A 15,161-nucleotide genomic window follows, 5' to 3' on the forward strand; every position below is an offset into this window, starting at 1 on the left:
AAACTATGAAAAACTATAAAAACAAAAGGAAACAACTTCCGCAGACGTCAGCAGCAGAAGCAGCATCAGCAGCAATTGCAGCAGCAGCAACAACAGCGTCAATTGTATTCGAGACAGTTTTTGGCTCAAGCACCGTTTTTCCATTTACATATGCTGAAATTATGCAAAACGAATCTCATTTTAATAGATTTGTAATTTGTGCGTTAAGCGATTCAGTTGCGGCGATTCAATTGTTTTTTCACTGAGCTTTGCCGTTGTCATGCATTTTGTCACACAACAGCGGCAACACCAACAACAACAACCAACACAACAACAAAAGGCATCATCATCATCATCAGCAGCAGGAACAACAACCACAACAACAGCAACAATATTAAGCGGCACTCGCTTTGTGTCCCTCTGCAAATCTTCCAGCCAAGGCGCTCTACCCAAATCCTTAGCCACCGCTCAAAGTCTCCTTCGTCAATCCTCGTCACAGCAACAACAACAAAGGCACAAACGCGCCGCCAGTCTTAATCTTCAATCCACGCCCATGTAAGTGTCCAGCAAATGCTTCTTCCTTTTTACTCTTCCACTGCTCGTCTCCTCCTGCTCTTCCTTATGTCCAAAACCAAAACAACAAACATGTTTGTTCTACTTTTACTTGAACTACTTTTAGCTTGAAAAAAAAGTATACATAAATACAGTGGTCGCTCGCTTGGACGTAACGTTTCGATTCCACAGCTGTTATAAAAATTATTAAATAAATTATGCGTAATTGGCACCATTTTAAGTGCACCACTTCAAAATAAGAAAAAAATTATTCAAATTTGGTTTAGAGCGTCTGAAAAAAACAATGTTTCCAATTGGCGAGCGACCACTGTACTTAAATATATATATTTTTGGTGTAGGTTTTCTTGCTGGTTTGCATGTTGATTGAAACAGTTACAGTTATTTGCCAATAAATTGCATGTCGTATGTTCTTTATATAAATACATATGTACCTAGTATATTCTTCTATTCTACTCGTAATCATAGGGTTTGAATTATCAGCAAAAAAAAGTGTCAAAGAGATAATATTCAGTTACCCATCGCCGTTGCCTCTTCCAGTGTGTACATACACATAAAAAAAAAATTCGTAACATTTTTGTTTCTTCGTTTTTTTTTCCAATAGGAACTAGGTAGTGAAAAAATAAGCTTGAAAATCAAAATCTGTTTGTGATGCGATCCTTAAAATTTATTTGTTTATTTGTGTTTGAGTAACATTATTTCTGGTAAACAAATTTATATATATTCCATGCATTTATTTATGTGTTATGACACATTTCTCACAGAATCGCCCATACGCCATGCTCTACAAACAGATTTCTGAAAACTGAGAAAAACAACTAATTTAATGCAATGCATTATTAAAAGATCATTTTAATTACTCACATAATAATGATTTAATATTAATAGTTTATTAAATAACCTAGTTTTCGTAACTGAAATAAATAGTTTTCGATTAGCTTGTTGACTTTAGCCTTTTGCTAGCTTTTAAATTGGGTTCAAGATTTACCTAATCACGCCTTTCGCTTGCATTAAAAAAATTGTGCAAAATTTGCACTGGTTGGTTTTGGATTCCCGGAATTTGCATAATATTCAGGCAAGTGCGACCAGCGATGCGTATAAGGCACAATCTCCGTGGTCGACTTTTATATACATTTATATATATACATATATATATATACTCGTATATATATATATACATGTGTATAAGTTGCTGTTTTATTTTGCCGGCGTGTGGCCCGCTCTCGCTCTCCAAATCGCGTGAGAAAGCAAAAAAAAGTTAATTAAATAATTAGCAAACATTTTGGGAAGCGGGTGCCGCCAAATTGCTGCTGCTCATCGTAAGTTATTAATGGCCCATTGGCCAAATGTGCTGAAAGTGCTAAAAATAAAACAAAAAATGAAAAAAAAGAAGAAAACCTTTCGTGTTTCGTCATCGTTTTTCCAATGATGACATACATTTGGGGAACTGTCAAGTATGACCCAAAATATATCAAAAATACTAACAACAAAGCAAATAAATCACAGAAGCGGCACGCCAAAGACTATATATACCCTTGCAAACTATCTGATATCTAACTTTAACTATAAAGAAAAAACTACAACCCCCATGATCATAAACCAAATAGTCGTGACGTGATTCTTTCTTTTAATTTCGATTATATTTTGAATGCATAATAAAACACATATTTAGTGAGATAGGTCGGCATGGTAAACCATATTCAGAGAAGAACTCAACTTTCAAGCGATTATTCAAGTTGTGGGTATAGTAAAATGCTTAAATTAAATTAATTGAAATGGTATTACAGCTGGTGAACAGATGAACATTGGTATATAGACTCGGCTAGGGTGGCAGATCAAGAATACATATCTACTTAAAGGGTTCTCAGTAGTTTTGCTTCAATGCGTTACAAACTTCGCCACACAATTATAATACCCTCTGCCAGGGTAAGCAAATATAAAAGCGTCAATAATAAAACAAATATTTATTGATGTTTGTTTGCTATTTGTTTCAGTTCTTCTATTTTCATAGTTTGTTTTTTATTATTAATATTATTGATTTTCGCTAGAGCTAGCCACGATAGTTGTGTTATAATTGCCAACTCTGATGCTAGTTCACAACAATTTCAATCAGAGTTGCCCGATCTGCTGCGTCATGCAGTCATTTAACTATAGATTCATATTTAGCCATAGTCATATCGTAATAATTATATTCATTGTCGTTGTCGTTGTTGTTGTTCTTGTTCATGTTACGCGCATGATGCATTTCCTTTGAGATTCGCCCCCCCAATTTTGCTTGTAGACAGCCGTAGACAGGCCCTTGTCCCCCAAACCGGAGGTTATCTAGCTGAGGTATTAAAAGCTCAAACGGTGAGTTTTATGATTGCCTACCCATTTTCACATCGATTTTTGCCAGCTATTGTCCCATAATAAATTCTGGAATTTCTATAGCTGTTTTTTTTTGGTTTTTTGTTTTGTTTCGATTCTTAAGCATGCTCCTTTGAATTCCTTTAGGATTTCTTGTCATATGTTTTGCGTACCTTTTTGCTTGTTAACATTAAATTATGGTTTTATAGACGTGCAGTGAGTGTAATTATTTTGTCATTAATTTGTCGATGCCTGCAAGGGCTTTAAACCTCGAGTGATTCTCTCTCTTTTTGTATATTTATTTATTTGTTAACTAATGTAACCACGTGCTTAATGTTATATTCTTATTTTCAACATAACATTTATAAACTCAAGATAAGCTTGTTTTACTTGTTTCGTGTCGAATCCGATTTTAGACAGAAGCTGTACGGGTAGCGGCAGGGGCAACTTCAAGTTGAAAGAGTGAGAGAGAGAGAGAGAGAGAGAGAGAGAGGGAGAACTACATTTGATGCTTAATAATAACCATTGTTTTATTTGTGTTTTTTTTTTTTAAATGAGTCAGCCAAGTGAGTTATCATCTAATATATTTTTGCACTCAAACCTTTGTGCTACTATCATCAAATAAAGGCAGCTGCTATCTGAATTGATTGCCTTCAGCCATGTAAAATGTCAATTAAAAAGACACAACCAAAGTATGAAATGAGAAAAATTGTTCAAATTGGAAGGCATTCTCAGTGCAAATGTGTGATCTTAGTTAGTATTTAGCTGTAAAACAGACACTGCTGTTTTGTTTTGCTTTTATTTTTTTTGTTTGTTATTTAATTCTATTAAATTTCAAGAGCAGAAAAGTGCAGTCAAACTTGACACAGCTGTTTTTTTTTTTTATTGTTCTACGAGTTGTTTAATGATGGCTACTAAGAAATGATGTCTTATTTAATAGCGCACAAAACTAATCGATAACTTTGAAAAGCAACTTAAGCGTGTTTAATCGTAAATAACTCAGTTGTCATTGCATATACCCATAGATAGATCACAATACAATTCAGAAGGTATTCGACAATTGGGTTTAGAGCAGTAGTAACAGTAATAAAATAATTGATATATTTAACTGTTAATGATTATGAAAATATCTTATCGCGCTTATCTAACAGTGGACTTACTTACTCTGGAATAATAAAGTATATCAACATATGTAAATGTGTGGGTCTCTGTGTGTGTCTGTGTGTGTGTGAGTGTATTTCCGTGTGCTGGTGTTTTGTGTATACGGCTAAGTGATTATCAACAATGTCAGTGATTGGCAATTGGATTGAGACATCCATTCTCAGTTTGTATTTCAACCCGTTAACAGTTGTAATTTTCTGCTATTAATGAGGAAATCACAGGAGCTCTATGTTATTTGGTAAAGTCAGAGAGAGAGAGAGACAGAGAGAAAAGAGAGAGAGAGAAAGAGAGAGCTTAATGTATTTGATACAGATCCTTAACTTGGAGCATGTACTTTTATTTCGTTTGGTTTTTGCTCTTTGCCATTTCTTTCCGTTTTTTTATTTTCATGTGTAATCTTATTGTAGGATTAAAGATATTGATATAACCACACCAACAACAACAGCAGCAGCTGCAGCAACAGCTGCTACAACAACAACAACGTCGTCTGCTTCTGCTGTGAGCAGCATTGAGCTGCCTGCCAATGCCACAAACATGATTTGTGATGCACAACAACAAGAAGAACTGCAGCAGCAGCAGCAGCAGCAACAACAGAAGCAACAATTGCCCGAACAGCAGCAGCAACAACAACAACAGAAGCTGGAAGCTGAACAGGATGATAATAAATCCACACATAGTAGCAATAATGGTGACAGGTAGGTGATCAGCTCACAACTCTTGCCACAGTCCGACCAGCCAGAAACGTTAAGTATTTAAGCTGCATTCATTTTTCGATTCACACAACTTGTACAAAATTTGCATGCCTTCTAGTTCAACATGTTCTGCACTATAAATTCTAAACTAAAGAAAAGAAAATATCGATTTATAATATGTATATAGACATAATGAGCAACTCTCTTGTTTTAGGCGAGATTCCATCTGTGATGAAATCACAATCACAACTACAACTACTACTGGCAACAGCAACAACACAAGCACTTTAAGCACCATACAGGAGGCATCTGGCACACTCGAGCGGAGCAGCATTTCCACAATTTCCACATCGTTGTCTTCAACACAAAACACTTCCGCTTCCGCTGCGCCTGTCTCCAGTAATGAGACGCTCGCCCATAGCAACAGCAGGAGCAGCAGCCAACAAGACGTAGAGCCTGCCAATCAGCAGTTAGGTCCACAGGCTGGCACACCCAGCATTACCATTGTCCAGACCGAGGCCAGGGAGCAACTGCAACAGCAGCAAACGCCATCGCAGAGCGTCGATTCCAACGGGCAGCGGGCGAGCAGCTCCTGCACGGATAGTCCAAGCAGTCGCAAAAGCTCAACCAGCTCCAAGGGCAAACCAGCCAAGTTATCCACCTCAAGCAGTGGTCGGGATGAGGTAAGAAAGATCAAAAACGGCATCATTTAGTTATTGGTTCACTGTGCAAACGGACTGTCAACTAAAATTGAGAGACTGCACTTTTTATTAGGGACAAATTACACAAGTTCCAGTTGAGGCCTTTGCGTTGTCAACTTTATAAAGTTAAAAATTAATTTCAAACTTTCTATTTTGGATCTTAAAACTGTTTTAAACGGTTTTATCCATTTGGCTTTTTGGTTTTCCTAAAGTTTCATTCACAAAAACTTAGGTTCTACTATTGAGAATAGCTTTCAAAGCAGCTCTTTAATTGCTCTTCGTTTTGGGCTCTGAGCAAGCACACTTTTGAGCTTTCACTTGCTCATTAGCACGTCACTAATCACAACAAATACAACACATGAAATATGTGTGAAAATCGACTAAGAATTAATATAACAAAATAGACGCTACGCAAGTGTTGATAACAGATCTAAGCAATAGATAATGAACTCGTGCGACAGTTATCAAAATTGATTATTTGAAAACCAGTTGATTCCATTAGTCGTATCGTTTTTATGCTCCACTTTTCAAACTTGCTCAGCTTGTCGAGCAAAAAGTTTGGTAACAGATTAGAAATACCCTTCAATATTGAAAGCCGATAAAATGGCAAAAGTGCAAGACAGCAGTGATTAACTACTTGGTACCCTATAAATCGCATTAAATGCTTGAGCATAAATTCAGTTAGTTTAGCTATCTTCAAATTATAATTTAGTTAATTAAATTGTTAACTACAAAAATAAGGCATTTGAATAGACTGACCCGATCTTCTATACGAATCAAACATATGTATTTTGAATAGAAACAGCATATTACCGCAAGAGAGCCCTGTCCAATTCCATACAGGGTATGAGCCGAAAAAGCTCATGGCACACTAAATATTTATTGGTCGAAGCTTTACCACATTGATAAGGCTGATAGTATTGAGTGAGTGTCATTCGGGTTCTGCAAATTAGAATTCAATGTGCGAACCGATACGGCGAAGGCAGCAGCAGCAGCAGTGGCAGTCTGTCAAAAGTATACGGATCGATCGCGTCAGATTATACAACAAATAGTAAAATAAATGAAACCTCGTTAATGAACAACAATTATAAAGTTCGGGAAGAGCTCGTATTCAGTTCGTTGATAAGCGCCGCAAACACCTGTTGAAATCCCAAAAAGAAGTAGTCACGCCGAAAAATTTGTATGATTCAGACAAGTCGTACGTACTGTTTGACTACTTGCGATGACTAATAATTGAACGCAACTAAAAATCATAGAACATATATGTATTTCAGGATGCCCAGAGCAAAGTAAGCGAATCAGATAGCGTCACTTTGCGTGTGGAACCAACCAGCAACAACGGCAGCAGCTCCACAGCCAATGAGAAGCCCACCAAGGGCACATCCCGACTATCTGAGCGCGCCAAGAAGAAGTCCTGGTACAACGTCATCTATCCCAACTATAAGTCACGCGCAGAGGATTTCAAGAAACTGTTCAAAGAGGTGCCCAACGAAGAGCGCCTAATTGTTGGTGAGTATCTGGCTTATAAATGAATGACAAAGTCACGTTTTTCTACTCCATACGACCAAAGTTGCTAAGTGTTGCATTAAAATTGAGTGAAATTAACCTTTAGCTTTGACTTTTCGAATTAAAAAATAAGTGAATAAGTTGAAAGTATTGTTACTTAATATACAATAAGATTCATTGAACACCTGTTGCTGTTTTAGAGTTTATTTTGTGGCAAAGATAACAAACAGTTATGGTTAACAACATGTATTATCAGAAATGATTGTAAATGAGGTGTTTCTGCACTTGTTTGATTTTAGCGTGATTACTGATGACTGATTACTTTGTATAACAAAATAGTATGCCATATGACATGCCCATACTTTTCTCTATTACATAAAAGTCGACTATAAATTGGGCGTCAAGCATTTGTCAGCTGTGGCATAAATAAATTGCCAAATCATATTTTGCATATATTATATATTTAGATAGGTTTGATAGGTAACATCAAATTCTTTTCTTAGCACAACAAGTGTCATTGAACCCTAAGCAATATATTCACATAGCTGTCTACACTTTAATTAAAATCAATGTCAACACGTAAAATATGATATGACATTTATGGACGGAAGACGTGTCACTAGGATTATTCGCTTAAGCAAAAACAATTCAGTTTATTTCTAGTCCACTAATAATTAGCATTTCTATATTTCAGACTACTCGTGTGCGTTGCAGCGTGATATATTGGTGCAGGGCCGTCTATACGTGTCACAGAATTACGCTTGCTTTCATGCAAACATCTTTAGCTGGGAAACGTATGTGAGCATCAAATGGAAGGATGTGACGAATATAACGAAGGAGAAAACCGCTCTGGTTATACCGAATGCCATTTCGATATCGACCGCCAAGGAGAAGTTCTTCTTTGCGACATTCGCGTCACGTGAGAAATCACATTTGATGCTCTTTCGCGTCTGGCAGAATACATTGATGAACAAACCGTTCTCGCCTCAGGAGATTTGGCGTTATGTGCACAATTGCTATGGCGATGAACTGGGCTTAACTTCGGACGATGAGGATTATATAGATCCCACACTGAATGCAGCGGAAACTGATAACTATTCAGATTTTCAAACGGCCATTGATGATCTCGGTGGCGAGCAGAGCAACTCAAATCAGAGCATTAACAATACAGTGCAACCGCAAAGCGGCAACAGTAGCGCCAGCAGCGGCGGTGGCGTCGGCAGTGCCACAACACGCAAATCGAAAACGAAATATTTCTTCAACTCAAGCAAATCGTCGAATTTGAATTCGTCGGCCAACGCCTCGGCAAGTGGCTCAGACAATAAAATCAACGACAATACACGCAAATCCAACAAGAAAATGAAGACCAATGCCAAAGAGCTGACACTCAGCTCCATCAAGGCAGCGGAGCAATCAGTTAGCGTCACTCTTAGCGTGCCCAGCACCAACACCAGCACCAGCAATAACAGCACCACCAACAGCACAACAACAACCAACACAACCACAACTGCTCCAAGCACAGCCACAGCCAAAGTTGGTGGTGGTAGTGGTAGTGGTGGTAGTGGTGGTGGTGCTACGGCTTCTGAGAGAAAAGTCGATAAGCTCAGCGGCCATGCTGCAACGGCAACGACATCTGAATCAACACAGAACCATCCCCCAGATGCCAAGCGCAAAGTGACCAAAAATCAGCGACAACGCGATGTTGAATTGGCGAACAAAAATAATGCCGAAGTTGGGCCCACAGATGTCTCGGACTCATCTGACTCCGAGGCGAACAATCTGCCGTAAGTGACATATATCATTATAAATATAAGTCTTTACATGCAAAATTCTTATTTCTTATTACATATTTGATTTGATAACTTTGCTGTTATGCTCTGCAGGTTTGTGCCGAGCACGGAATGTACATCGACGCACGAGGGCCGCCAAATTGTGCACACAATTCTGCCCATTCGTGTGGATACGCTGTTCAATTTGCTGTTCTCCAAATCGAAATTCATTGTGGACTTCCATGAGGTGCGAAAATCAGCAGATTTAACGGTGGGCGAGTGGCACAAGAACGATGATGGTCAGAATGTGCGGCTGGTGAATGTCACCGTACAATTGGCCGCCTCAGTGGGCCCGAAGACCTCAAAGGTGAGTTGACAGCATGTCTAATGTGGTTGCCAATAGTTAAGACTTGTTGTTGCCTGCCCCCCTCACACAGGTCACCGAATTTCAAACGATGCGTGAGTGCAGCAAGCCGGGTGAACTCTATTCGATAGATGTGAACAGCGTCAATGCGGGCATACCCTATGCGGATAGCTTCAGTGTGCTCATCCACTTTTGTTTGGCGCGGTGAGTGAGACGCGATTATGATTTCAATAAGTACAGCTATAAAAATGTCGATCTTATTTTGCAGCACTGTGGATGATCATACGATGTTGTCGATACATGCGCAAATCAAATATAAAAAGTCCATTTGGGGCGTTGTCAAGGGATTCATTGAGAAGAACACATGGGCTGGACTGGAGGATTTCTTTGGGGCTCAACTGCATGCGCTGCAGAGCGAAACTTGTATACCGCCCGCCAAGGGCAAGGGACGACGGCCAAGACGTGGTAAGCATTCATTCAACAGACACTAACATTAAGCAGTAACAACAGCAACGAAAAGCAATGCAAACAAAACATAACAATGCAAAATCAATATGCGAATACAAATACATTGTCAATGCCAAAATGCCAAAATGCCATTGCTATTGCTTCTTCTAATCACACAAAATGCACGCACAACTAGAGCAAGCTACAAACTAGCTGTTAATTATAAAAAGAACAACAACATCAACACGCAGGCTTCAAACATCAGCAACAATTGGTTACTTCAGCAACAATAGTAACAGCAACAACAACAGCAGCAAGCAGCACGGACAATGACAGCAAACAATTGACTTTTTATCATTCACAACAACATCATCATTCACAGCATCAACACCAACACTTGCCCCAACATCAACATCAACAACAACCGCAACAGCAACAGCAACAGTTGCAGGCGCCACATCAGCAACATATGCTATGTAATCCACAGCAACAAAATTGTCAGCATCGTAAGGCCAAATTCGACACATTGCCAGGTATATAGCGTATTTATGGCGCTAAGTAATCCCCCATGAGAAAGCAAAAGCGATTGACACCAGGCAGTTTAATTTCGATTTGGGATTTATATATATATAAATATATATATATATATATGTATAGATATATATATGTATTGATAATTATCTATCAATATAGAATTTCAACCGTTTCTATTGAAATGTATTATTCATGCGCAGAAACCGTAGTTGCAATGCTTAAAAAAGTAATTCGAGCCTGTTAAGCTTTGGCGAAAGTGCCCAAAAACCTTCCAATTGGTACTATTATTAGATTTTCATATGTATTTTAGCTACATTGCTAAAATAACCAACAAATAGTTGCAAATTTGAGAAGAAGCAAATGATGTGTTCATATTTAATTATTAATATGTTACTTGTAAAAGCAATTACAATTACTGTAATTAAAACCCGAAATGCAGTCATAATCGACTGATCGGAATTGCTTTTGAAAATAGAGAAAGATATATTATATTTGTGAATTAGATTGACTGGCCTTTTGTGAATATCTATCATTCTTTCTTAATTCCATTCCAAACCATATCGAGTCTAAATTATATTTAAAGCTTCAAATGTAGCTTATATAGTTGCGTGGCTTTAAAAAGCCATTTTCCATCATCCATCATATTTTTAATATATATTTTTCAATATGTTGCTCAAAAACTTGCCTGGCGTGGCAATCGCTCGCGCATCGCTTTTGCTTGAGCCCCGCATCCTGTTTGTTATTTTAGTAATATTGGATCCTTAAAGATAATTTGCATGCTTACACTCATACCTAATTTATGTTGCATTCGAGCGTTGTTTGTTTTTGTTGCTGTAGCTGCATAGCCCACAGTTTTACTGTTTATTTGATGTTGTTTTTTAATATTTTGCATTATTTGCCCATTTGTTGCTTCCGTTCATTACAGGTACCGCCACACAAGTACGCCCCTTGGAGGAAGCAATCGCTGGCTCGGCACAAGCGGGCAAGCCCGAAACACTGGACAACTGGGACTCGAAATTAAAGTCCGCTGGCGTCGTTGTCGGCGCTGGGGCTGCTGCTGGCTTGGCTCATGGAGCTGCTGGTGGCGGCGGCGCTGGCAGTCGTCAGCAGAAGCTGCTGGCCGCTCAACAGCAGCATCAGCTGCTGGCGGGCGGTCAACAATTCGGCCAGGGCCAAGATAGATTCAGACACAAGGGCTTGTCATTCTTTATTATATTCTTGATGTGCTTGCTTCTGGCATTAAATGTGATATTATTACTTAAGCTCTGGAAGCTGGAGGAACACATTGATGTCGATCTCAGTCGCCGTGCCCGCAAGACCACTTTGGCAGCCCTCAAGTAAGTGTTGAACTTGTTACACATTTTATTTATTTATTTTTTTTTTTTTTGTTGCATTTTAGGGAACTACCCAGTACAAATCAAGATTGGCTGGAGTTGTTGCGTCAGCAGGAGCTGTCACACGAAATGGAGATACGCAAATGGCATCAGGTGCTCGAAACGTCCATTGAGCTGCTGAAAAAGGTGAGCATCGTTTGCGAAAAGATCTACAACGATGGACAGCTGCGTCAGAACATTGATTTATTGCATACGGAATTATAAGCAACCAATTAAGACAACCTAAAAATGGAAATGAAAACAAAACAAACAACTGGCAAGCGAGCCAAGCAAAAGCAAAGTAAAATTACGTGTAATTCATATTCATTGTACGATCTCTCGGTTAGCAACCAAAAACAAAATAGCAAAGCAAAAACCAAAGAAATTGTTGCTTCTACATTAGATATATGTTTTATAAATATTTACGAATACGACAAACTAAACTCCCTTAACAATTTATGGTTCTATATTTTATTAATTAATACAAATATACTTTTCACTGTTTCATTATCAAAAGTAAGATGCAAAAATCATTTAAAAATTATTTTATTCTTTTTAAGTTTTGTACTGTACTTCTATGTTTTTGTAGTGTATTTAAGTTTATTTAAGTTAGTTTTAAATATATAATTTTTTTCTCATTAGTTCTCGTAAAAATTCTAACTGATTAATTATTATTCTTTAGCTTATATAATTTTATATAATTTTTTTATTTCATATTTTATCTAACCGGATGTGTTTTCGTTTTTATTTCAGACTGAAAAGACTTTGGCTGAAGTCTTGAGACCCTAGCCGCGCTTTCAGCACAATATATACCCCCTAAACTCACAAGTCCCGTAACAGCCCTCCAAAATCAAGCAAAAGGTCTAATAAATATGTTCACTTAGTTCCTTTTTCGTTCTGGCAACAGCTGAATGCGTTGAGAACACAAAGCCACCAAATAGTTGAAATTGAATTTCAAAATGTAGCACTAAAATCAATATTTAGTCATAAAGAGACAATTATTTGTGTTAATTGGTTAGTTTTGCGCTTAAGTAGTATGGCTTTTAGTTCAGTCTATCAGTTAATCTTTGTATTTAAATTAATGAATTTACATTTTATATATATATATATACTCGTCTAGTTTAGTCTCAAAGTGTTTTAGTCGCTGCATTTATGTTTATGTTGTTTTTTGCGTTGACGCTTTAAAACAATTTCTCAAAGAATTTGAAAAACAAAACAACACATCACACACAGACAACCACACAAACACACATACATACATACATACCAGCAACAGCAAGTGAAAGAAAATCAAACGATTTTTAAATGTGCGCCTTGAATTTTTGTTTTAAAAAATTCATTTAATATATGAAACAACTTTTCCATGTCTGATTGAGCGCAAAAGTTGCAAAATATAAAAATCAAGATTTTTTGTAATTTTGATATAAATTATACCAGAAATGAAAAACAATAAAACAATACAAAAATATTTCTTTACAAGATTTTTGTATATTTACGAATTAAAAAAAAATATATATATATACACAAAGTGTGTGCAATCTTTTTATGATATATATTTTTCTTCGGTTTTGCTTTTGTAACACCTCTTGAATCGTTTTTGGCGCTCCGTTTACAGTCCGAAACCGAAACAATTCACACTATTCAGCATAAGTGCTAAGCATAATTGATAAAATGTGTAAAATCCCATGGCTTATTCATAATATACATATGTACGAGTACTATTATAGATTCAAGTATTCATAGTTTGTAGTTGTTGCATTTTAATGACAAAACTTATCGCAACTTAAGCAACATTAGTGCTAAACATTTCCAATCAAAATGTAGGCAAAAACCACACATTTGAAAATATGTATTAAAAAAAACACATCCCCACATATATGGAAAGCAAAAAAAATAAGAAATTGGCTAACAAAAAGTAAACAAAATTGTTAAAATGCTGTCATTAAGAAATTCTAATTTATTATAAAAGGCATAATATAATTAAAATAAAAAAAAAATTAATTAAAATTAATATTTGAAGTATATTTTAAATGTTTTGGTACAATATGGAAAATGGATAATTGTTGTATGAAACCTTAAAGAACTACACATAAAATACAAATAAGAAGTTTTTAACTTGGATGTCTTATCTGATCGTAATTACATGTGTTCAGTTGATCAATAATATGCCAACGATTATTTAATAATCAAATTAAAGGATTTATCGTTAACATTGTGACTTTTGCTGCTATCTTAAATCGATTTATATCGACTTTTGAGAATGGTGAGCAGTTATCATATTGTTTTATAATTAATTCCAATACTTTTTATTTATTTTCATGTTGTGTGCTTAGCAAAAACTTTAAATTTAGCAAAGATTGTCCACACGTAAACCAAGAGGCTCCACATCTGAAGAAGCTACAATGAATCCCACTGATTGCCACTTGAATGCGTCGCAAAACAAATACAATTCTGTTTTTTTTTTCCGTGTTTTTGTATCCTTAAACTTACAATTTGTAGATGATAATGTCGGCTTTCAGATGCGATATCGAGCGGCATTATCAACTCTCGTTGATTTCGACGCATTGCTGGAATTCTTCGTCTGACGGCCAACTTGATGTGCCTTGATAGCATCAGGATCCTTGGATCTGGGTAATTTTGGCTCAATGAATGCTTTGGCCTTGAGGAATGCCTCTCGTTTAACTTTTGGTTTGATCGAAGCATTCTTGTTGCGTGGTGAAAGAGCCAGACGCATGCAAGATTTACTGGATGCACTGCCACGCGATGATTTGTTGCACTTTAACTTTTTCAGTTTCCTTGGTAAGGTAGGGGTACGCTCGGAGTGCTCTGCGCTCTCCAGTGTTGACGCGATGGGTTTCTTCTTTGGACGCTTACCCGCCATCGTCTCGACCAGTTGATTGACCACCTCCTTCTTGCCCGGCGGAGGCGTTAAGATTGTCGACCATTTTTGTGTGATATGCGTGGCAGTTACCACATTGGTGGCCATTCTCCATCCCGGCTTCAATTTGATCTCTTCCGACATCTTAGAGCGGGTCTTGTGCTGCAGAAACTTTTTGGTTTGGGTATTGTGCTCCGATCCGGACTTGGAATGAGTGTCTCGATTCTGCGTTAAGTCCATTTGCTGCTGCTGCTGCTGCTTGCGACGCATCACCAACATATCATATATGGATATAATGGGTTCATCCATTTTTTTGATATTTCTTGAAATATTTATTAAGACTAGTGTCAATGCTGTAAAATTTCAGGTGATTTTTGCTTGTGATTTGTGATGAATATGTTTTCAGCTCAAGATTTTAACTAAACAACAAAAGCAGAGTTAATACTTTTTGGAAAGTTCAAATATCCAAATTTCATATTGGAAAAAGGTAGTCTACTATAATAAAACCATGTTAAAGCTTTGCTTTCCAATTCGCAGCGGTAAACATTTCCCATGAAACGCTTTTATCTACAATTTTTTTTTGCATTTTCGCATTTCTCAGAATTATTTACCAATGTCCTTTTACTAATCAACTGACCTTTCACTCAGTCAACAAGCTGGCTATCGCTCTTAGAACTGTTGCATACTTTGAGGCAGTCACAAAAATGTGTTTTTGTATATTTTTTTTATATATATATATATGGCAGGAAGAGAGCTCCAGCAAAATATGGAATTCATAATAATAAAAAAAACTAGCTTCTATAAATAACATACACATTTTTAGAGTTATTAAATATTTGTG

The 15,161-nt window shown here is 37.0% G+C and overlaps 2 protein-coding genes across 4 annotated transcripts; one reads left to right on the forward strand and one right to left on the reverse strand.

The window, feature by feature from the left end:
- The first annotated feature begins 46 nt into the window (after positions 1 to 46).
- Positions 47 to 12,687, forward strand: LOC6562671 (protein Aster-B). Of its 3 annotated transcripts, XM_032736040.2 has the most exons (11): positions 478 to 534; positions 4,464 to 4,751; positions 4,963 to 5,431; positions 6,724 to 6,958; positions 7,650 to 8,739; positions 8,839 to 9,091; positions 9,162 to 9,292; positions 9,357 to 9,553; positions 10,995 to 11,406; positions 11,469 to 11,589; positions 12,196 to 12,687. In XM_032736040.2, coding segments are annotated over exons 1-11 (3,234 nt in total). In that variant the 5' UTR covers positions 478 to 532; the 3' UTR covers positions 12,232 to 12,687. The 3 variants fall into 3 exon arrangements, with proteins under 3 accessions (XP_032591932.1, XP_032591931.1, XP_032591933.1); XM_032736041.2 differs by lacking the exon at positions 4,464 to 4,751 and having other exon boundaries at positions 47 to 534; XM_032736042.1 differs by lacking the exons at positions 10,995 to 11,406; positions 11,469 to 11,589; positions 12,196 to 12,687 and adding an exon at positions 9,918 to 10,063.
- A 1,037-nt stretch (positions 12,688 to 13,724) lies between these two features.
- Positions 13,725 to 14,742, reverse strand: LOC6562670. The gene has a single exon (XM_001988598.3). The coding sequence runs from the start codon at positions 14,627 to 14,629 to the stop codon at positions 13,958 to 13,960; it is 672 nt and encodes a 223-aa protein (XP_001988634.1). The 5' UTR covers positions 14,630 to 14,742; the 3' UTR covers positions 13,725 to 13,957.
- Positions 14,743 to 15,161: the final 419 nt, after the last annotated feature.

Source organism: Drosophila grimshawi, unplaced genomic scaffold (genome assembly GCF_018153295.1).
Source record: "Drosophila grimshawi isolate 15287-2541.00 unplaced genomic scaffold, ASM1815329v1 contig_1377, whole genome shotgun sequence".
NCBI classification, from domain to species: domain Eukaryota; kingdom Metazoa; phylum Arthropoda; class Insecta; order Diptera; family Drosophilidae; genus Drosophila; species Drosophila grimshawi.

Bases quoted from the DNA above. Each gene is read 5' to 3' on its own strand.
- LOC6562671 (XM_032736040.2), top strand. The intron at 5,432-6,723 runs GTAAGAAAGATC...TATGTATTTCAG, and splicing joins CAAGCAGTGGTCGGGATGAG to GATGCCCAGAGCAAAGTAAG. The intron at 11,590-12,195 runs GTGAGCATCGTT...TTTTTATTTCAG, and splicing joins CCATTGAGCTGCTGAAAAAG to ACTGAAAAGACTTTGGCTGA.
- LOC6562670 (XM_001988598.3), bottom strand. From the start codon at position 14,629: ATGGATGAACCCATTATATCCATATATGATATGTTGGTGATGCGTCGC.